This window comes from Maniola hyperantus, chromosome 12 (genome assembly GCF_902806685.2).
Source record: "Maniola hyperantus chromosome 12, iAphHyp1.2, whole genome shotgun sequence".
NCBI lineage: Eukaryota > Metazoa > Arthropoda > Insecta > Lepidoptera > Nymphalidae > Maniola > Maniola hyperantus.
Window position 1 is genome coordinate 3,379,170 of NC_048547.1, and position 24,876 is coordinate 3,404,045.

The window sequence follows — 24,876 nt, forward strand, 5'->3', positions numbered from 1 at the left end:
GCCGCAAACTAATAGTCTCAGTCTCTTATTATGATCGTCATCATATCCCCAACGTCATGACATCAGTAAAACATCCATGATCGTTCGTCAATAATGCTTATTATTACTTGTCACCTTAATTAACTATATCATTTACGCCATGACAGCCCGCTCACTAGCCTATGGTCATTCTCTTATCATCTTAATCATCATCTTAATTAATTATATCATTTACGCCATGGTGGCCCGCTCACCATCCTGATGGCCGCAAACTAATAGTCTCATTCTCTTATGGTGATCGTCATCATATCCACAACGTCATGACATCAGTAAAATATCCACGATCGTTACGTCAATGATGCCTGAAAGGAACAAAATAAAAACAATTAAGCAGTATCTGAGTTCTTTAAATGTGTAAATGCAGTGTAACTTAAGAGATATACTCACTTATTATTAATTGTCATCTTTAACTAACTATATCATTTACGCCATGGCAGCCCGCTCACTAGCCTATGGTCGCAAACTTAATAGTCTCATTCTCTTATCATCTTAATCATCATTTTAATCATTATTTTAATCATCATCTTAATTAACTATATCATTTACGCCATGGTGGCCCGCTCACCATCCTGATGGCCGCAAACTAATAGTCTCATTCTCTTATGGTGATCGTCATCATATCCACAACGTCATGACATCAGTAAAATATCCACGATCGTTACGTCAATGATGCCTGAAAGGAACAAAATAAAAACAATTAAGCAGTATCTGAGTTCTTTAAATGTGTAAATGCAGTGTAACTTAAGAGATATACTCACTTATTATTAATTGTCATCTTTAACTAACCATATCATTTACGCCATGGCAGCCCGCTCACTAGCCTATGGTCGCAAACTTAATAGTCTCATTCTCTTATCATCTTAATCATCATTTTAATCATTATTTTAATCATCATTTTAATCATCATCTTAATCATCATCTTAATTAACTATATCATTTACGCCATGGTGGCCCGCTCACCATCCTGATGGCCGCAAACTAATAGTCTCATTCTCTTATGGTGATCGTCATCATATCCACAACGTCATGACATCAGTAAAATATCCACGATCGTTACGTCAATGATGCCTGAAAGGAACAAAATAAAAACAATTAAGCAGTATCTGAGTTCTTTAAATGTGTAAATGCAGTGTAACTTAAGAGATATACTCACTTATTATTAATTGTCATCTTTAACTAACTATATCATTTACGCCATGGCAGCCCACTCACTAGCCTATGGTCGCAAACTTAATAGTCTCATTCTCTTATCATCTTAATCATCATTTTAATCATCATCTTAATCATCATCTTAATTAATTATATCATTTACGCCATGGTGGCCCGCTCACCAACCTGATGGCCGCAAACTAATAGTCTCATTGTCTTATCGTGATCGTCATCATATTATCCACAACGTCCTGGCAATAACATGGCACATTTTGCTATAAGTAATATCTTCTGCATATTTCAATAGCTTATAAATTTTGTTTCTTGTATGACATCAATCTCTTTATCAAACTATGATCTTTAAATTGTACCGCATTTACATCTTGATCATCATTACAGATTCTTGCTGAAACAGAAATAAAAACAAAGCAGCAACAAAATCACCATTAAAAGGTGGTACTAATTTATTATTGTTAATTGTCGTGTTTTAAAAACGTTTAACTTTCAAGAGTAAAAGATTAATTTTTTTATTACGATTCCCGCGCATAATTTTTTGCGCAAATATATATTTTTTCAGATTTTTTTTTTAATGTGCTGTTTAGTAATTTTTTTTTAATTTTACAAAAAATTATATCACAATTAAAATATTTTAAGTCATCTACGATTCACCAGGCTGCATGATCTACGACCTTTGCCTTTTCGAGGAACGAATCGAAATATGCATACTACACCTATACAGCTGCATTCCAATTTATGATTGATCCAAAAAGATAACAAATATGGCGATACTGATCACGTGACTTTATTTTGACTTGACCTCTAGTGATGCGCTATTGCTGAACTAACTATATTGGGAATGTGGACGTTTGAATGAATTAACTCTGATGTAAAGAATTATATTTTCATTTTATGTACTTGCAAAACTTATAAGTCCGTAAACATTATTACGAGAACGCAATATAAAATAACTTTATATATCTATTGATGGTTCGTAAACAATGGGGCCGATTCTGTTGTACACAATGCTATATTAAAATAATTTGATTTAAATAACTCGATCAATTTCCGATTCTGAACGAATTATCGATGTGTACGGTCCCTAACATTCATACATTTTTCGTCTGTGGTTGCAATGTCTAAAGAAATTAAAGAATGCGAAACGTCAAACTAGCATTTTAGTTTACTCTGTGGATCTTAATTTTGTTCTCATCTCATTTTTAATAAAAATTTTGCTTAAATCATGGATAAAAAGAACGAATTCTACGTGTAGGTATATTTGATACGTTGTTCGTGGACCACAAGGCGTCAGTGAGTGTTTTAAACTGTTTTATCATCGGGAAAAGTGCTAACGACGTTTATGTCACGGTGCTTTCTACTTCGAACAAAACTATGGAAATATGAACTGACATAGGTAGCCCGTACATCAACAGCCAATAATATTTGTAGTAGCAATACCAAAGATTATTTTTTAATGCCGGCACACTTTTTCTCTAGAATCGTCACACGTTTCGCTACACGCATATATATATTTTTTTTTTGTCAAAATAATCAAAATATACCTAGTGTATTATTTTAATAATTTCGACTGTAATATAAATTCTTATAAACATTTTATAAATCAATAAACTGATTGATTGCCTCCTAATGCCCTATTCATTTTAAAATTATTAAATTTCTACATTTTGATGAAATAATAAATCGACATTAATTAGTTTGACATCATACAACTTTTCTCACTTCCCGATTCTCCCGGGTTAGGTTATCCCATAGATTATCTACTAAGTATATTGTTATCCTATGAGTTATTGGTAGGCTCAAAAGAGCTAGAACCCAGAGCCGTAAAACCAGTAAAAAAAAGTTATCGATCTGTGGTCAATGAAGTGTAGTTAATAAATAAAGGCCTTAAAGGACTGTTATCCAGGGCCGTAAACTAAAAAAAGTAAATAAATAAACCTTTATTTTATGTTTCACCCAGTTTTTTTTTACCCTTTTTTTTGGTCGGTGTGTTTTACTACATTTTTCATTCGGATTCGTCCAGAATTTGGACAGTAAACACTAGACACGACGTTACTGGTTTTTTTTTTTAAATTTAAAATGCTATGTTATACTTTATTAAGTTTAATAAAACAAAGATATTGTGATGATATTACTTTTGTTTTAAATAGTTCACACTCAACTTAGACACAAGTTTTACCTCTTTCATTGTTACTATGTTAAATATTAAGCAACAACAATGAAAGAGATAAACTTGTATCAAAATAACCTCGAAAAATTATAACAACAATAGGTGTAGGATAAGGGCTATATATAGCAGAACAACAGAACCATAGTTATGGGTATATCTAAGAAAATTAGTTCGTACACCAACTACTAGGAGCGCTGATTTCCTTGATGGTTTCGTATAATATTTTCCGCGAGTGATAACTCTATTCCGGACTTTTCCTAAAGTCCATTTGAATATTTTAAAATATAAATTATTATAATATCTATGTTCTGCATTTTAGTCGAGACAAAATCAAAACTCAATTTAACACTCAAAGTACATAGGTACTTTAATAAACGAATAAAAATAGGTACTCACAAAATTGTGGGCGATGAGTAATCTTCACTTCGGAACTAATAAAAATATCCTCAACTTATAGGAACTGACTTTATTCCATTTAGACAATACTTAATAAACTTCAATCTTAGTTCTAAACTATTAACTTCTTCAAGACATAATTATAAATTCTAATTTTCCCTGCTTCAAATCAATAGCTCCCGCTCTTATTGCCGCCATTTTTTACCTCTACTCATAATTCTTTTTTTAAATTCAACTGTAGGCAAAGCAATGTCGCTAACATGTATAAGTCACAAATGTCGGAATAGCTTATTTTTTTAGTTTTCTTTAAGAAAAAGAAGCTAATTATGTTGAAGACTGTCAATAAAAGTCTTATAACTGTTTTGGTACTTTTATTTGAGAGGAAACCACTGAATTTGTTGATTAATCGCATTATTGGAACCGAAGAATATGCAAATCCGTACGTAAATGTAAATTTCTCGACAACCCCAGAAGACCCGAGAAATTAGCCTCGAGAATTCTCGAGACCCGAGAAATTGATAAGCTCGAGAAATCATGAACCCTACTGGCAATCCTAGCAGAGGCATACGTGTTCGGGAGTGGCGACCTCGTACGAACAAACAACCGCAGCGCGGGACGACCTCCAGTTTGCTAGACCACCCACGGAACAGAAAAAACTGTTCTTTCTGTTCCGTGGGACCACCTAACTGTTTACTTCGAAACATATTAGAAAAGACTCAAACACTTTGTTTCGGTACAGTACTAATACACCATAACACAGTACCCGTAGTACAAGATTTTACGTCTCACCAAACCAAACCAAATTCGAGAGTCGAAATACTTCCGCGTTACAGTAAAATGGACCTAAACAGCCTTGAATTGAAGTCAAATATTCAATGCCACTGATTTTAATTTCGCAATGTTTCCGCTTGGAGCGCTGGCTGTAGAAGTGTAGACAAACTTGAGCTTTAAAACAAGGCAGTTCAGGTCCAGTTTACTGTAACGCGGAAGTATTTCGACTCTCGAATTTGGTTTGGTTTGGTGATACGTAAAATCTTGTACTACGGGTACAGTGCTACAAAGTACAAATAAGTAGTTTTTTTTTATTTTTTTATTTTTTTCAGATACAAGTTAGCCCTTGACTGCAATCTCACCTGGTGGTAAGTGATGATGCAGTCTAAGATGATAGCGGGCTAACCTGGAAGGGGTATGGCAGTTTTTATTAAACCCATACCCCTTTGGTTTCTACACGGCATCGTACCGGAACGCTAAATCGCTTGGCGGCTCGGCTTTGCCGGTAGGGTGGTAACTAGCCACGGCCGAAGCCTCCCACCAGACCAGACCAGAAATTTAGAAATTATAAAATTCCAAACCCCTGCCAGGAATCGAACCCGGGACCTCCCACTATTAAGACCACAGCGCTCACCACTGCGCCAGGGAGGTTCGTTTAGAATAATTTCATCTTCAAGTAACAAATCAATGTAACTTCATTTGTTTGCGAAGCTGCAGCAATGCAGATACATTTTTGGTGTTTCCATTAAAATATCAATCGATATCTAAGTAGTAGGTATCGATTAGGTAAGAGAATTCAACCTCTAGATATACAAGGTTTTGCATGAAAATCGTAAAATGTTAGCGGGGCCAGGGGAGAATGCTTTCTTGTGATTGGTGGGCTCAAAAGTCACGTAATCAAGACAATGTGCTGAATGAGGGTACCGAACGGGCGTGGACCCACTTTTATGCTAAACAACTGCCTAGGCTTGGCGATCGGGGGTGTCCGGCTATTAGGCGTCTATATGGTGATGTTTTCGTCATCGTTAAAGTAAGTTTTCCAAATTCCTTGGCACTACAGTACGGCCCCCGTTTACTAACTCCGGAGATATTTAAACGCAGGTTGGGATCGAACCTCCGACCCCCCCCCCCCCCCCCATAAGGGGCTGACGTCTTAATTACCAGGGGATCACCGCTTTTTTGTCATCTAGTTACTAATAAATAAATCAGCAAAGTAGTTTGTAATAAATAAATGATGCAGATGGTTACAAAAACCATACTTACCTTTCTCTTGGAGCGTATCGAGTCTAGCTGTCTCTGCGTCAATTCGCCGATAGATTTGGAACCCCACAAAACTCTACCCATGGCCGAGTAGAAGAACGTCATTCCAAGCATGGGCGCCGCGTATGTGACCACGAAGAACAATACTTGATACCTGCACAAGGAATCAAACGATTAGGAACGATTCGGTGCTAGCCAAGAAGCAAGCTGTATGGGATGGGTGAATGTTATTAACTTACACAAAATCCATGTACGAGACATCAGGTAAACCATCAGGCCACGACAGCAGGCATGCAGTTTTTATCGTCCCTTTTGATCTGTAGGATAAAAAATTATTATTTTTTCCATCCTATAGTCTAAGATTTTTTTTAATCATTTTGTATTTATCCTTCATCATCATCAACCAATAGACGTCCACTGCTGGACATAGGTCTCTTGTAGGGACTTCCACACGCCACGGTCTTGCGCCGCCTGGATCCAGCGGCTCCGTGCGACTCGTCTGATGTCGTCCGTCCACCTAGTGAGGGGTCTTCCAACGCTGCGTCTTCCAGTGCGAGGTCGCCATTCAGCACCTTGGAGTTGGAAGGTGCTGGAGTTTATCCTTACTCCATACTAGTATGAATAATACGAAAATGAGTCTGTCTCTCTGCTAGTTTTTCACGGCCTATCTCTTCACAAAAGACAGAGATAGTTTTCATCCTGGACAGTAACTACTATCTCAATTATTTTACCAACTGTACAGCATAAAGGAAAAAACTTATTTCCTTCAGCTACATAAATATTAACTGCATACGCCTGCGTTGCACCTACGTGCTTTTCAAATTTTTGTTTCAAGCTAGATAACTGTTTTAAACTATGACAGTGTGGAGTACAAAATATTATAAAGTGAAAGCGTCAAAAATTTGAAATAGGACTTATTAGTTAATGCCCGTGTCATATCACGATTAAAAATATAGCCATGATTATTATGCTAAAATTTATCTAATCATAAACTTGGAGTCTAAAATAAATATTTGTAGTAATATTTTGAACAGAATCGTTATGCCGTGACAGGATACAACGTCAATGTTACCCAACTCAAAAGGTTATGATTTAATAGTATCTTATTGTAATGTAAATCATCAATTATATTATGTCCTTAATTCATGTAGTAAAACAATAATAGGTAAACCGTCAATACATGTTGCAAATAATATTATTTAAGTAAATTAATAATAATGTCAACAATCTCAATGTTGGTACAATGGTACCTACCATTGTACCAACATAAATAATTATTAAAAATATCATGTGATGGTCGACGTCCGCCTGTTTTGCGATGGGAAGATATAAAAGTAGCTACCTCGACAGAGGAGCCACAGTATCGTACAGTCTCCAAGTGAAATTGATTCGGTGTTAGTTCAACCCTTGTGTTAACAACAAATTACGGTTTAATTATTATAATTGAATGGTGAGGTTCTCCAGCCCAGAGCAAACGAGGCCGGCGGTTTATCTAAAGTTAAGTATTCTTATATTTTATTGTAAATTGTAATGTATGTAATCACTTGCCTTTTAATGTTTATTTGTTATAACCATGTACCAAATATGTTTTAAATATAATGTAATGTTGTAATGCTTTTAAAAGATGTGTGTTGTGTAGTTTGTTTGCCCTTTCTTCTACACAACGAAACACCTTTGGAAACGGGTGGTAGATTCATTTTAATATGAAATAGACCTATGCTGAGAAATACAACAAAATACAGATAGGTCTATAAAAATTAAAGTATTAAAGATCTTTCAATAAATGATTAATTATTATTCGACTTAGTTGGTTTTACTTCTGTATTTATTACCTACCCTCTTTTGCTATTTATTTTATACATTGAGATAAAAGTAAACACTAGGTTGTTAGCTTCTAATTATTATAGAAGCCTGTTTAGATGATTAGGATTCGTACTTTAAAATAATACAGCAGATGCTTTGCTTGAATTTTTAATTACTTGGCATGACCTGACAAAATTTACAACTACCTACATTTCAAATAATTGATAGATGGTAACTTTTATTAGTCGTCATTAGATTCTATTGATCATCACTATTAAAGCCCACTGTCTTAACTTCTCTCTCTTTATCTAAATCTCTCATCAGAAGTGGGATACGATAATTCTTTTCTTGTCGCAATACTAATACTTTTCAAATGCTTTCAGCAATCGTGGATGCGGCTTCTCCTCGAAGCGACAGGCTACCGCCTGTCGTCAGCGCCACTTGGTGTTGGTGTCCAATGATCCCAAAACGAGAGGCAACTCTGTTGTCAGCGGCACTTGGTGCTGGTGTGGCACCGCCGGTTGAAACGTCACGTCGTTTGATCAAGCTTTTGTGCGTTGTGTGTGAAGAAAAGTGTAAATTTAAAACCACGATTTTGTGGTGTTGTTTCTATGAAAAAGTTTTTGTGAGGGTAATCATAAAAGATTTTTAATTAGTTAGATAAACCACGTGTTGTGGTATAATTTATTTAGATAAGAATAAGTCTAGTTAGGCGTCAGATTGACCGAGCGGTTTATAATAAAGTATATAACAATGTGAAATCATTTAGAAGGTTATGATATACCGAAACTAAATAACGAATAAATCAGTAGGTTTGCTTTAGAGACATTGCATCGTACCGTTTGCTTACAACTCAAAACAAGAAGAAATCACTATTTTGATTTATGTAACTTAAACGTAAACTATATTAATTATTCATTCTCCTTCTTAAAATAATTCAACTATTTTTCTTTTCTAAAAAGAGATGCTCAAGTAACTTTTGTTAATCAACTAACTTCTTTTTCTTAAAACAACGTAAAGCAGATTGCCTACTCAAGTATTTCTTTTCTGTTTAGTGATGCTATCAGAACATTTAATTTTATAACTACCTACGTTACAACGCGTTTTAATTTATTCTTGTTTTGAGTTGGTTTGAGATACATACACTACACTTGTTTATAAAACATAATCAACAAAGAAAACATTCTCTTCTACTCTAATTTCGGTCTGACGTCTAGCTACCCTAGTTTTATGACAATAACATTGACGTTGAATCATTGAATATCGTTTTGTGGATGGAGCAATCTTACTTTTTTTTTATGTCGGTACTTTTGTTGCCACTGTTCACTGGCTGCAGTTTTTTTATTTTCCTATGTACTTCGGGAACGAAGTACTTATCAAGATGGCCGAATGGCCGTCATTTATATTAAATGACGGAAAGAAAACAAAAATATTATCTTAAAGGGGAACCAAAACAAAACAAACAAAAAAAAAAGAAAGAAAAAAAAAAAAAAAAATTGTGATTCTCAAGTGGAACAAAGGGGATTAGGTTAGTTAGGTCTGTCTGGAGCTAATCATTACCTTGTACTATGTGGAAAACGGAAAATAATGATATTATATTATCTTCTTTTTTTTTGGTCTGGTAATGTTAGACGCCTTGTTCGGACGGTGCTAGCGTACAGTATTTACTAGACAAGAGTCTTGTACAAGACCCATTTATGGGCGGACAGACAGTTAGGCAGGGTAGTTAGGCTGCCTGGAGCTAATCATTACTAGTACTAACGCAAAAAAATAATAAATTATTAGGCTAGTAATGTTAGACGCCTTGTTCGGACGGTGCTAGCGTACAGTATTTACTAGACAAGAGTCTAGTACAAGACCCATTTATGGGGTGCAGCCAGTTAGGGAGTTAGGCTGCTGGTGTCCTGCCCTGTTGCTTTGCCGTTATGTCCCACCAGCAGGGGAATAAAGTACCCTGCAATAAAGGACGGAGGCAAAAAGTCTGCTGGGGTTGCTGACCCTCTCAGTCTAGATCTACACGCACAGCAGGTGGGAGGACCGAGAGGGGGTAGCAACTGGTTAGTTAGCTGTAGCTTATAGATATTTTTTTTAGCTTACAGATATTTTTTTTTTGTAGCTTTTAGCTAGATCTTTCTTCTTCTTTTTTTTTCTCCTCTTCTGTTTTTCCCTATGTACTTCGGGAGCGAAGTACTTATCAGCATGGCCGTGTCATATCACGATTAAAAATATAGCCATGATTATTATGCTAAAATTTATCTAATCATAAACTTGGAGTCTAAAATAAATATTTGTAGTAATATTTTGAACAGAATCGTTATGCCGTGACAGGATACAACGTCAATGTTACCCAACTCAAAAGGTTATGATTTAATAGTATCTTATTGTAATGTAAATCATCAATTATATTATGTCCTTAATTAATGTAGTAAAACAATAATAGGTAAACCGTCAATACATGTTGCAAATAATATTATTTAACTAAATTAATAATAATGTCAACAATCTCAATGTTGGTACAATGGTACCTACCATTGTACCAACATAAATAATTATTAAAAATATCATGTGATGGTCGACGTCCGCCTGTTTTGCGATGGGAAGATATAAAAGTAGCTACCTCGACAGAGGAGCCACAGTATCGTACAGTCTCCAAGTGAAATTGATTCGGTGTTAGTTCAACCCTTGTGTTAACAACAAATTACGGTTTAATTATTATAATTGAATGGTGAGGTTCTCCAGCCCAGAGCAAACGAGGCCGGCGGTTTATCTAAAGTTAAGTATTCTTATATTTTATTGTAAATTGTAATGTATGTAATCACTTGCCTTTTAATGTTTATTTGTTATAACCATGTACCAAATATGTTTTAAATATAATGTAATGTTGTAATGCTTTTAAAAGATGTGTGTTGTGTAGTTTGTTTGCCCTTTCTTCTACACAACGAAACACCTTTGGAAACGGGTGGTAGATTCATTTTAATATGAAATAGACCTATGCTGAGAAATACAACAAAATACAGATAGGTCTATAAAGATTAAAGTATTAAAGATCTTTCAATAAATGATTAATTATTATTCGACTTAGTTGGTTTTACTTCTGTATTTATTACCTACCCTCTTTTGCTATTTATTTTATACATTGAGATAAAAGTAAACACTAGGTTGTTAGCTTCTAATTATTATAGAAGCCTGTTTAGATGATTAGGATTCGTACTTTAAAATAATACAGCAGATGCTTTGCTTGAATTTTTAATTACTTGGCATGACCTGACAAAATTTACAACTACCTACATTTCAAATAATTGATAGATGGTAACTTTTATTAGTCGTCATTAGATTCTATTGATCATCACTATTAAAGCCCACTGTCTTAACTTCTCTCTTCTTTATACAAAATCTCTCACCCGCGACTTCGCCTTTCTGATTTTTCTGGATAAAAAGTAGCCAATGTAACTCTCCAGGTCTTTTACTACAGGTACCCATGCAAAAAATCACGTCAACCCGTTGCTCAGTTGCGACGTGATTGAAGGACAAACCAACAAACCAACAAACGAACACACTTTCCCATTAGAATAATATAATATAGGTAGGTAGGTGCCCCGATTGCCCGTTCACAGTCGACAGGCTACTTTTGTTCCAATAATCGAAGAGTTCCCCCGGGATGCGGGCATCATCAGTATTTGGTACAGAGATAGCTTGCGTCCTGGAGACTTGTATAGATTACTTTTATCCCAGAAAATCAGAGAGTTCCCACGAGATTTTAGAAAATGTACGGTCTTCATACAATTTAACATATTGTGCTAATATTGTTCCCATCCAACTAAGCGTAAGACTTTGTGCTAGGATTAGGTACGAGAATAGCGCTAAGACAACAAGCGACAAAAGGGATTAAATTTTAAAATAATAATAGGAAAAATAAAGAGGAGAAATAATTTCTTTCCAGCTTTTGAAAATAATATCTATTTTAAATGCTTGTTAAAAGAAAATGAATTAATATTTTACGCTTCGTATGTGGTCACCAGGCTGAAAAAAATATTAGACACTAGCTAATGCCCGGGACTTCATCCGCGTAGATTTAGTTTTTTTAAATCCCGTGGGAATTCTTTGATTTTCCGGGATAAAAATTGCCCATGTCACTTCCTTCCTTCCATAAAGAGTCATAGTTCTGCGGACTTTCCTGTCCAGGGCGTCAAGTTCGGTCTGAGCCGAGTCCATCTGAGCACGCCAAAGGTGTACATGAGAACGGGCATGTCCCAGCCGTAATAAGCTCGGACTTTATTGGCGCCTGACAAATAACTTTTACAGATTTTTGTCAGACGGCCAAAAAGGCCTCGCAAACAGACTGTTTCACGTCCGCCTCTTTTACCCCTAGGGACTGTGACATGCCCAGATACCGGTATGATTCAGCTTCAGAGAGGGTTCTGATGTTGGACGGCTCGAGACTCATCTCAGCCGAATGAGTTACCTGTCCCCTTTCCACATGCATGACCGCACACTTGTCCAACCAAGCTCCATCCTGATGGAATTGCTGAAGTCAGTGGTGACATTCAGCAGCTCCTGCAGGCGGGTGGCATTGGGTGCCAGCAGTTTGAGGTCATCCATGTAGAGAAGGTGAGGCACTTTTGTCCCTCCTCTCCTATTATTATTATCTTGATATATCTACTCTCACACCCGTGTTATCATCATCATGATCAACCCATAACCGGCTCTCTACAGAGCACGGGTCTCCTCTCAGAGTGAGAAGGGTTTTGGCCATAGTCTACCACGCTGGCCATGTGCGGATTGGTAGACTTCACACACCTTTGAGAACGTTATGGAGAACTCTCAGGCATGCAGGTTTCCTCACGATGTTTACTTCACTTCCTTCTTCACCGTTAAAGCAAGTGATATTTAATTAATTAAAACGCACATAGCTCCGAAAAGTTAGAACGCGTGCCCGGGATCGAACCCCCGACCTCCGATTAGAAGGCGGACGTCCTAACCACTAGGCTATCACAGCTTCACCCCCGTGTACAAGATAAATATATTTAAAAGCCAATTATTATTACATATTATTATTAAAAATCACCCGCTGTGCAGGTTCAAGGTCAAAGTGCTATTGACTTACCGATATTCCTTAGTAGTGGAGAAAAGTAAGCACGGCACCGCTAGCAGCATCCCGCTCACCCATATCGCGGCGATCATGATGAGGGAGTAGCTCTTAGACATCCTCGGTCGCATTGGACGCACGATCGCTTGGTACCTAAGTATTGTGAGTCAATACATTTTATACCAGAAAACTGCTGCTTTCTCTGCCAACATTGTCTATCAAGCTAGTGTGCGCGCTAACACAGGTGTATTCCCTCACTCTCAAAACCCGATGGGACGGAAATCCGACACGACTGGAGAGAGATCAGGTGACACCCCGCTAACTTCCTAACTCCGTGCTAGTACTGAGAATTTCTGAACAGAAATACCCAATACAGTACGCGGCAAAAAATAATGTACCTTTAGAAAGATTCTATAGAAAACGTTTTAAAAATCATGTAACCAGCTTGTCGCCAGCCACCAGTGGCTGTGTTTGTTGGCCCATTTGCGCAGAGCCTGAAGTATATCAATTAGGTACTGTAGCCAGCATATTGTACATCGACCTTTAGAAAGAGATTTCGGCTTCATAAAGCGTTGTCTCTGTCACTTATAACTATGTGAGGTTTAGTCGATCTTAACGACAGAGACAACGCTCTACAAACCGCTATCTGTTTGTAATAGTCAAAGTACAATATATTTACTGCCGGGTACAGTTTATCTCACCTATCGAAGGATATCCCAGTGAGAGTGAACACGCTGGCGGTGACGGTCACGTTCGCTATGAAGTTGCTGAGCTGGCAGTAGCGCACTCCGAACACCCAGTCGCTGGAACACAGGGTATTAGTTAATCGAGTTGATAGCAGAAATACAAAATAGCTTGTGGAGTTCGTTTAAGCGGAGTTTGTAGCGTATAGTGCATTCAATACTAGCTGGCGTGTTTCCACTTGAGACCGTCCGCGTCATTAGCAATAACAATAGGATTAAGTCGTGGCGGGTGAATTCTTTCGCGTTTCAGACGGTTTTGATACTTTCCCTATATCATCTTGTTTTTGATAATATAAGCAAATAGAAATACCTCTCAGTTTTTTTTTAATCCTCCTTCCTTCGCGTTTCCTCCCTCGCGTTTCATTAGCCATTAAATATCTCGATCACCTTAATAAGCTCTTAGAGTCTTGACTTTTTATCTTAAAAAAATCACAAGTTTGGCTTACATGAAATAAATATTTTTTTACTAGATGATGCGATTTCTTCTAGGTTTTCTAAAAATCCTATGGGAATCTTTGATTTTTCAGGATAGAAAGTAAGGGGGCGCCCACAAATTACGTAGGTGTTTTTTTTTAATTTTCTGTCCCTCCCTCCCCGCCTGGTGAGATGTCGTGAGATTTTATTCAACCCCCTCCCCCATCCCCCAATCTCACGTGAGATTTTATTCAACCCACTCCCCCATCCCCCAATCTCACGTGAGATTTTATTCAACCCACTCCCCCATCCCCCAATCTCACGTGAGATTTTATTCAACCCACTCCCCCATCCCCCAATCTCACGTGAGATTTTATTCAACCCACTCCCCCATCCCCCAATCTCACGTGAGATTTTTCAAAATGTGGGTTTCTTACGTAAACGCGGTGGATTGTTATTGTAAAAAGATAAAAAAATTGCTTCGTGCTTTTATTTACGACTAGTTAGGACTAGTTACCAATATTGCTGTGGGTTATAAGTGTAATAAATAAATAAATACAATCTGGATTAAATGGACCAAAATAATATAATTTTTTTGTTTCAATCAAAAAAAAAATTGCGTGATATTTGCCGAGACCCCCCCTCTCTCCAACGTAAGATTAGATGAGATTTGACTTGACCCCCTCCCCCCCTTAAACATCTCACGTAATTTATGGATGCCCCCTAAACTATGCATGCCCAGCTCCGGATGCAAGCTATATCTGTACCAAATAGATGATATTCACGAATTTGTCCGCGTGGATTTAGGTTTTGTAAGACCCCGTGGAAACTCTTTGATTTTCCGGGGTTAAAGCCAAGTCCGCCTCCAGGATGCAAGCCTCTGTATCTTTGTTAAAAACAGGTTAAAAGGATGGACCGTAAAAAAAGTAACAGACAAATGGGCATTATCTTATAAATGGAATTTTATATTTCGGGTCTGTGAAAGCAAATTATCCTTACATTTTATGGATCTCTCCAAATGATTACCATATTATCATTTAGGTATCATGAAATTGTTCAATTCATCACTCGCATAAATTACAATAGCATTGATTTAAATGTTTGCAATCGCGTGGCATTGTTATGTTGACGTGACTAACGAATATTGCAGCTATTTTGGGACAACCTCAGTTAATCGCTCGTGACCCTTTTTGACCTTGTGACACAGACAATAAAAATGAAAGGGAATATTTTCCGAATAAGGGTAATCCGGTCATATTCTAAAGGACATATTATTATTAAGAATTATGCTTAATTATTTGCGAAACTTCGAATTCATAATATTAATATTAGCTGAACCGGGCCGGCTTCTTTGGAATGGAATTTCTGAAAATTCCTTCTTATTAGAGTGGATCCATATTATTAACGAAAAAACCTACATGCGAAATATCTTTCTAGACCCAGCGATTTAAAGCTACGGCTACACCTGCGCATTATAAATGCGGGATGCGGGACGCGATGCAGGAGCGTCCACGACGCGAATCTATATAGTCCGCGACAGGTCAAGATGGCAATGGGGGTATGAGGTGGGAGAACGCCCCGCACGCCCGCACGTCACCCGCGCTCGCCCGCACTGGGTGAGAGTTATGTGCGGGTGTATACGTGCACACCTACGTGTAAGTGTGCAGGGCGCATCGCTAGGCGCTATGCGGCTGACGATCCCGCTTCGTATCGTAGTCAATTTGATCGCGCAGCATCGATGTGTCAGTCAGTCTTTTCATATAAGAAAGACAAAATAAAATATTCACGGTTCCCCGCTGCGGTTACAAAAGTGGTTAAATACATTTGCGCAGCGCGTAAAATGTACTAATTTAACTTTTCCCATTTGAGAATAGTACGCCCACATCACGAATGCAAATGCCATGAAAATGTATGAAATAAGCATAAAGAAAATGTAGTTACGAGCAGGTGATGTACGCTCGACCGTTATAATTGGAAGAACTTTCTTTGATCTGATGTTATACCCGGGGAGCCAGCTGGTCTGACCGTTGTATCTTGGAACTTGTATTTATAGTGCTCCGTAGAAAAAATCGATTCAGACTCCATAGTGATGATTGAAGTCTATGGTGTCATCTAGTATCGTTATGTGGAAACCACTTATGCATCGTTATATTATAAGTATCATAGGGCCCTAAGCAAAGAAGACGGACATCTAGCCGGCTAAATGAGATCATCACAGGTCCCGCACCCCGCCCAGCTAAGTCAATTTTCGTAAATTAGGCAGCCGTACTTTTATTACATTCATTTGGCTGTTTTAGTACGGTTTTGTGTCAGGAAGTCGATGGAAATTGGGGGCATATCTTGAACTTTAACCTAGTTTAAAGGTAGACAGCTTATGAATAATACTTCAAGCGTGTTTAATCTTGTTAGATACCCATTTCTCTATACGCCTGTTATGTCATAATAAGTTTACCCTTTAAGTACTATTTCTCGCCCTTTTCGGTTTTCACCCAATATAAAGTTCTTCCAAAAAAGAGAATGTCCATTAAAACAAGCAATGACCAAACCTGATACAATTATAATTTCTCCACCTTGACGGAAATCGATTCATGACGCTAATAAGGTTGGGGTCCCAAGCTGCTAGAATGGCAACCTCGCACCGGAAAGCGCAGCGTGTTGGAAGACCCCTCACTAGGTGGACAGACGACATTAAGCGAATCACAAGGAGCCGCTGGATACAGGCGATGTAAGACCGTGGTGTATAGAAGTCCCTACGAGAGACCTATGTCCAGTAGTGGACGTCTATCGGTTGATAATGATGATGATGATAAGGAGGTGTTAGTTTTTAGATGGGTACGCTGGCAGCCCGTAATCGCTCCCACCAGGATTGCAGACTTAGTAAAGAGGTTAAACGTACCTGTGAAGCATGTAGATGAAGTTAAACAGGCAGTTGAGGGATGCCATCATCAGGTCCGCGAAGGAGAGATTCACCAGGAAATAGTTCGTCACTGTTCGCATCCTTCTGTGAGCTGTCAAATAAAACACGTATTAATAATCTAAGCTGTCAAATGAAGCACGTTGTTACACGTATTAATATCCTGAGCTGTCAATAAAGCACTATTCCCGCTGAGCTTTCCCATTGACGGTAATATTGATACTTCTTGCATTGATCACTATTCCCGTTGCGCGTTTATACCGCGATTATTCACGACCAAGAAAACGCTTGTTTATTTTTATAACATACTCGAATCTAAATAAAATTATAAACTCTTTCTCTAATAAATAGAATTGGAAGTATACCTACTTATTTTTTTTACTATAAAAATGTCTACAATGCGTAATTTGATCGTAGGTACTTACTGCCTGCTTTGACAGTTATTTGTTTTCAGATAAAGATTATTTTGTCTTGTTGTAGCAATTTTCTGTAAGATATCGTCGATTTATCACCAGGCGTTTAAAAAAACGCTCTAAATGGGAATACGGAGACATTTTGTAGGAGGACATGAGTCTCACTATTTCCATTCGTCGTTTCTTAAGCCAATGGGAATAGTGAAAATGTTTTTTTTAATAGAGATAGCGAGCAAACGAGCAGGAGGGTCACCTGATATTAAGTGATTACCGCCGCCCATGAACATTTGCAGTCCCAGAAGAACTACCGATGCTTTTCGGGCCTTTCAGGAATTTGCTAGTCCGCCCCATGAATAACCCCATGTTGTAATCTACTGTGCGACAAGGCTATATTGGCGCGTGGCGAAAATCGGAACTAACGTTGCCGTCAAGGCTGTGTCCCCTTTGTTCTTATTTGAATAGTCTAAGCCTTTGTTCTCCAACAGCGCCCCCCTGTCAATGTCATTCAAGTGCCAAGAGAGCCTTGTCGCACTGTAGTGGGAACACCGCCGATGGGAGATGATTCCACAGTTTTTTGAAAACAGTTTTTGAATTGAATCTCAAATATTTTTTGAAATTTTATGTTTGTGATTGGTTGGGGTCTCAAAATAGTTAACACCCACTTAAATTTTTAGCTCCGTCATTTGCATGGGGCTAAGTAACAGTGAGAGCTCTATATACTAACTTCCTTCGATGAATAGAATATAGTTAAAGGCGAATATACAGATAAACTTTGCGCTTTTTACCAAGGTTCTATCTTTAGCCCAAAGCAGTCTAGTGACATGTCAGGTGTTGCCAACTCACGGTAATGATATCAGATACTGTTACATAACTGTATTAAATGTCAGTTACATGCCAGATTAGCTGTAGTCCACGAGTTCATGGTCACACACTATCTAATTTGTCACATAAATGAATTAAGACTGAATGGACTAAATAATATTATTATAGCAATATCTCAGACCTAGCCGCGTATGTTTCGGTTTTTAAAAAGCCTATGGTTTTCAGGAAAAAAGTAATCAAATTCAACCTCCAAGCCTTGCAAAAAAATGCAAAATTATATATCTATAATATAAAAATGAATCACTAAATATGTTGGTCATCGCAAATCTCGAGAACAACTGAACCGATTTCGCTAATTCTTTTTTTATAATATTCCTTAAAGTACGAGGACGGAGGGAAAAATTTAAAAAATTTGAATCGACTGTTTGGCGGAACGAAGTTCGGCAGGGCAGCTAGTCTAAATATATAAAAGGAAAAGGTGACTGATTGACTGACTGACTGAATGACTGACTGAATGACTGACTGACTGACTGATCTATCAACGCACAGCTTAAACTACTGGACGGATCGGGCTGAAATTTGGCATGCAGATAGCTATTATGACGTAGGCATCCGCTAAGAAAGGATTTTTGAAAATTCAACCCCTAAGGGGGTGAAATAGGGTTTGAAATTTGTGTAGTCCACGCGGACGAAGTCGCGAGCATAAGCTAGTTAGTAAATAAAAATGCTTTTTGTCTGTCTATCTGTCTGTTGTGTCGTGAAGGAAATCAAAACGCATAGGGTACCTACTTCCCGTTCACCTAACATCATGAAATTTGGCATATAAAGCAATATGGTAGCAATGTCGTATAGCAAAAGGGATAAATCTGAAACCGTGAATTTGTGGTATCATCACAAAAAAAGTCTTATTTCTTGTACGATGGTACGGAACGGAAGGAACCCTTCATGTGAGAGTCCGACTCGCACTTGACTGGTTGTTTTACTTTTTTCGGCTATCTGTCCATCTGTCTGCCCATCATCTGTCAGAGTCTTGTAACGTCTGATATAATGAACATGACTACCACTATGACTACTTGATATTCACAAATAATTTAATGCCCACAACCTCGAACTTAAAGAGGGATAATAGAGCAAGAACATTTTATTTTAAAAAATACGATAAATATAGCGTAGCGTAGCAGATAGCTTCGCTCGCTGACGCTACGGAATGCTACGGAGTGCTACGGAGTTCATGTAGTGTACCTATGCCCATAGAAGTGCATATTATTATGATATAGCACTCGATGGTGTATCATCAGTACCCATATTATAAATGTGTGTGTTTATTTGTTGGTTTGTCCTTCAATCACAACAGAACAACGGATCGACGTGATTTTTTTTGGTATAATTAAAGACCTGGAAAGTGACATAGGCTAGTTTTTATCCCGAGAAATCAAAGAGCTCCCACGGGATTTTAAAAAATCTAAATCCACGCGTACGAAGTAGCGGGCATCAGCTAGTATGAAATAATTAAATAAACCGCACGAGGCGAGGCGGTGCAAGTCAAAATGGTGGCTCTAAAATGAATTGATGATATTATCTGATAGGTTCACACTGTGGGTTTGCATATTAACGAATACTGGCACCGATTCTGTTGTCTTTCTCTAAACTAAATTTAGAGTATCTGCATCTTTTTCTTTTTATTATTGCTAAAAAAGTACGGAACATGAATTTTACATTTAAATAGTGCACGCTACTTTAAACAGTAGACTCGCGACTGGCAGCTAAAGTAACGACGTTTGACGGTTCTAAATTAAATTTAAAACTGTCAAACTGTGTCTGTCCTTTTCTTATTATATTAGTAAGAAGAGGATGTGAATAATCTAAAATTAAGGTGTTCATCAGAATCAGTATAAATAAACACACTGGGTATTTATGAATAAATGACAAAATATGACTAAGTGTACTTTTATGTTTACAGGGGGAAATCTTCTAGATCTTAGGATTCTCACTTACTAGAACCCCCTCGGTGGCCACCCTCAGCGCATATGAGGAGGTTCCGATCTCTTATGAACATAATATCGGTGCAACGAAAAAAGACTAGAACTGAAAAATTTCGCATATTTCATCGAGAAGAGTATTTCACGACAGTAACACGTACATTTTCATCATCATAATTAATTACATCCTAATTAAATTTCAAAGTGAACCAATTATTTTTGTTTTGCAAATTCTCTAAAGTAAATATGACACCCTCGATACTATCATAATATTATGTACTATAGTGAAGGATCTGTATGTTATTCCTATCAACACGATACTAATTACTATGTTACAATCTACACGTTCAAAGGACGCCATTTTACTGAAACCCCCTAAATTATGATACAAAGGGCATATGTACTTAAATAATTATGAAATTCACAAATTATGATTATTATGATATTATTGTTATGTCTTGGTCTCCAATTAAGATAATAATTAGTTGTGATGTTAATTAAGGAACTTACGCTCGGAGCAGAATATGGATCAAACAAAACTTATTCTACCCAGGCGTTTTTTCAACGATACTCTTTTGTATCGAAAAAGATCTTTTTTTAAAGCCGACAACAATACTGTTTTCAAAGCAAAGCAAGTAAGTACTACCAGTGTTTAAGTATTACAGAGTAACTTTGTATCAAAACATAATACATAATATATTAAATTTATATACTGACTGGCTTATGCTCGCGACTGCGTCCGCATGGACTACACAAATTTCAAACCCCTAGGGGTTGAATTTTCAAAAACTCTTTTTTGCGAAAGCCTACGCCATAATAGCTATCTGCATGTCAAATTTCAGCCCTATCCGTCCAGTAGTTTGAGCTGTAGTGCATTGATAGATCAGTCAGTCACCTTTTCCTTTTATATATAGATATTTAGATTGTTGACGACCTCCCTGGCGCAGTGGTAAGCGCTATGGTCTTGTTAGTGGGAGGTCCCGGGTTCAATTCCCGGCAGGGATTTGGAATTTTATAATTTTTAAATTCTGGCCTGGTGAGAGTCTTCGGCCGTGGCTAGTTACCACCCTACCGACAAAGCCGTACCGCCAAGTGATTTAGCATTCCGGTACGATGCCGTGTAGAAACCAAAGGGGTATGGGTTTAATAAAAACTGCCTTACCCCTTCCAGGTTAGCCCGCGTCCATCTTAGATTGCATCATCACTTACCACCAGGTGAGATTGAAGTCGAGTCTGAATTTAAAAAAAACATCTATAAAAGCGTGGTATTGGACGAAAAGTGTGAGAAACTTGAGTGCATATTCGATTTTTTTAGTACAATTCTATAAAATTTCTTTTGAATGTGCAAATATCCGACTCAATATTACTTTCTCATAGGGGGAAGCCAATAAAGAATGTTACTTGACAAATGTTTTCACATAATAAAAAGGCTTCGGAGCGACAAAAGGAGGCCAGTTCGGCGACCCGGCCGAATCTTGTCAATTTGTCCACGACAAAAAAAAAACAAATTCCAAAATGAATATGCGTAAATCTTGCGTAGACCGACGTGAATTTATTTTTACCCGACTACGCCAAAGCCAAAAGGTAGGGTTATGATTTTGGCAGTCTATGTATGTATGTATGTTTTATCTATGTGTGTTCCACTGTAGCTGCTAAACTTGATTCAACGTTATGGTTCGGGTATTAATAGTCTACCTTTTATACGAACAAAATTGACCTAACGGATCCAAAAAAGTGGGGATCTTTAAATTTTGCTATTGTATCAAGTGGGATGTCAAATGAACTGAGGGAAAAAATGGCCAAGTGCGAGTCAGACTCGCGCACCGCGGGTTCCTTATTAGAGTGGTATTTTTTCGTCATTTTGTACGATTTATCAAAAACTATTTATTATGCATAAAAATAAATTAAAATCTGTTTTAGAATTCACAGGTAAAGCCATTTCATATGATACCCCATTTGGTATAGTAATCTTACTTTGAAAGTTGAAAATACTAATTATTTGTTCATGAACACATTTTAATTTTTTTTCGATTGTAACCATAAATTCGCGGTTTCCCCCTTACATGTGCTATAAGACCTACCTACCTTCTAAATTTCATAAAATCTAGGTCAACGGAAAGTACCCTCTAGGTTTCTTGAGAGACAGACAGACACAGACAGACAACGAAAAATCCTATAAGGGTTCCGTTTTTCCTTTTGAGGTATGGAACCCTAAAAATACTAGATGTAAAATTAGTATTCTATTAAGTCCTAATGCGACAGTGTACTCTAATAGTAGTTTATGAAACGGGTACATAATAAAGGCTACACTCGTGTTTTAATACCTAATTATGTAGAGTTTCATTTACTACTTTATATAAACTTATAATATCTTAAAATCTTGGTAATATAATATTTTGTCATAACTCATATTTACAATGAGGCCGATTCTCTTATACACAATCTCTAAACTAAACTAAATTAACAGGTCTAAATCTAATGCTATCCTTTTCCGCAAGCAACATTATGAAAGGGATAGCAATATATTTAGACGTGCTATTTTAGTTTAGTTTAGAGATTGTGTACAACGGAATTAGCCACATTATCTAACTAAATTGCAGAAAAAAAATGATGTAAATGTATATGTATATAAAATAAAAAAATGGTTACCATGCAAATTTAAAAAAATTAAAGTGTTATTTCTTGCACGATGGTACGGAACCATTCGGGTACAAGTCCAACTCGCACTCGACCGGTTGTTTTTAAACTTTGTGCCCCTAAGGATTATTACCTGTAACAATCCATATAACGATGGCGTTTCCCCCAATAGCGATAGTCAACATAGCCGTGAAGAGGCACACCCAGGAGTTGTGCGCCCACACAGGCATCGTTGTTGCCGAGGGGGAGGGGGTGGGCTTCTTCGGCACCAGCACCGTCGCTGCGGCCAGGAGACTTCGGTTGAAATCCATTTCCCAAGTGTAGATGACCTGTGGATTAAAATTGCACATTAATTTTCACTTCAGGCTTGCACGCGTTTAAAGATCTACGTGTCTTTGGACTGCGGATTGATTTCCATAAAAAAACTGGCCAAGTGCGAGTCAGGCTCGCGCACCGAGGGTTCCGTAGTACAGTCACATTTTTTCGTCATTTTGCACGATAAATCAAAAACTATGATTCATAAAAATAAATAAAAATCTGTTTTAGAATCCGCAGGTGAAGCCCTTTCATATGATACCCTACTTGATATAGTTATCTTACTTTGATAATTGAAAATACTAATTATTAGTTCATGACCACAATTTAATTTTTTTTGTGTGATGTAACCACAAATTCACGGTTTTCAGATTTTTCCTCGAATGTCAGCTATAAGACCTACCTACTCACTTCAAAATTTAGGCTTAACGGTCCCATTGACGTAGGACTCAAATAATCAAACTATGCAAATCCGCAGAGAATAAGTATGTGAAATTATTCCACATTCGCCGTTTGCAGTTAGGTATACGTAAGTATACACTACGGTGGGAGGCTTCAACCGTGCTTATACTTATCACCATCGATATAAATGACAAGATATGCCCAAGCGAACAAAATTTATCACGGTTTTGGAACCAAATAAATCAGCGCCACCTCTAATGAACGACCCGTTTGAAATCCAGACGTCACCGAGGTTGCATTGGTGCTAAATAAACATTTTAGGACCAATGAGTCGGTGCCATTTTGCTTGTTCAATATGGCCATGTCCTTACGAAGTAATATATAAGTCAATGCTTATCACCTACCACCCTACTGGGAAAGACTTATCGGCAAGCATTTTGCATTGTCACTTACTTACAAATGAGATCGCGGTCAAGGGTCAACTTACTCGTATATCATCGAAAAAACATAACTTTGGGGACAAGTATCCAACATAATTGAGGAAAACAGGAATATTATATACTGCGTAAAAGTCGAGAGTGTATATAAGAGAAAAAACATTAGCTTACAGTGATGACTAATAACATGGAAGTGACAAATTGAAGGCCGGAAAGAAGTTGACATTGAACAATATGGTGCCTATTAAGAATACTGGCACAATCCAAAAAATATATACATTCTGAGCAGTGATATGATTTAGTATAATAAGTTTATGATTCTGAGATAATAATATTATGAGGACTTAAAGATCAAACAGAATGATTTTCTTAATATATTTTATTATTGTTATTATCTTTATCTAAATAGGTATATGAAAGGAAAAGCTGACTGACTTACTGACTGACTGACTACTTACTGATCTAAATATATAAAAGGATTGACTGACTGACTGATCTATCAACGCACAATCGGGCTAAAAGGCATGCAGATAGCTATAATGTCCTAGACATCCGCTAAGAAAGGATTTTTTAAAATGCAACCCCAGGGGATAGGGGGTTGGTGTAGTCCACGCGGATTAAGTCGCGGGCGAAAAAAAATATTTGCGTTACATAATATCCGTGTTTGGGTCCTAGAAATTAATAAACCTAATATTATGACTAAATTTTAAGTTATTCGATTCAGTAGTTCTGGAGCGAATTGACTGTGACAGACGGAGAGACACACGAGTCGAGTATCCTATAAGAGTTCTGTTTTTGTTCGGACGTACGGAACCCTACAAGCAGATTTGCTTTTTGCATATACAATTAAAGTCCTTTAATAAATAAACAAAAGGTTTGGTACAAATTGAATAGAGGTAAAATCCAGTATGATAAAGCGCGGTTCACTTATACTACGCTTCAAAGCTTTCAGGTTTGTATTATCTAACTCAGACATTGGCGCTGATTCTGTTGTTTTCGACATTCTGTTTTTTCGTTTTGTTTGATTCGCTAGAATAAATTTAGAGTATCTGCATTCTTTTCTTTTTGATGTTGCTAAAAAAGGACGGAACATGAATTTTACATTTAAAGA

The 24,876-nt window shown here is 37.3% G+C and overlaps 1 protein-coding gene across 1 annotated transcript in view; it reads right to left on the reverse strand.

Annotated features, from left to right (window-relative positions):
- The window catches only part of LOC117986997 (tachykinin-like peptides receptor 86C), a 44,618-nt gene that overhangs the window by 12,304 nt on the left and 7,438 nt on the right, over positions 1 to 24,876 (reverse strand). The window contains exons 2-7 of the mRNA XM_069502235.1: positions 22,745 to 22,940; positions 16,743 to 16,854; positions 13,391 to 13,492; positions 12,708 to 12,842; positions 6,040 to 6,117; positions 5,804 to 5,954 (exon numbers count right to left, since the gene is read on the reverse strand). Of these exons, the coding sequence (XP_069358336.1) occupies positions 5,804 to 5,954; positions 6,040 to 6,117; positions 12,708 to 12,842; positions 13,391 to 13,492; positions 16,743 to 16,854; positions 22,745 to 22,940 (774 nt within the window). The remainder of the gene's footprint in view (positions 1 to 5,803; positions 5,955 to 6,039; positions 6,118 to 12,707; positions 12,843 to 13,390; positions 13,493 to 16,742; positions 16,855 to 22,744; positions 22,941 to 24,876) is intronic.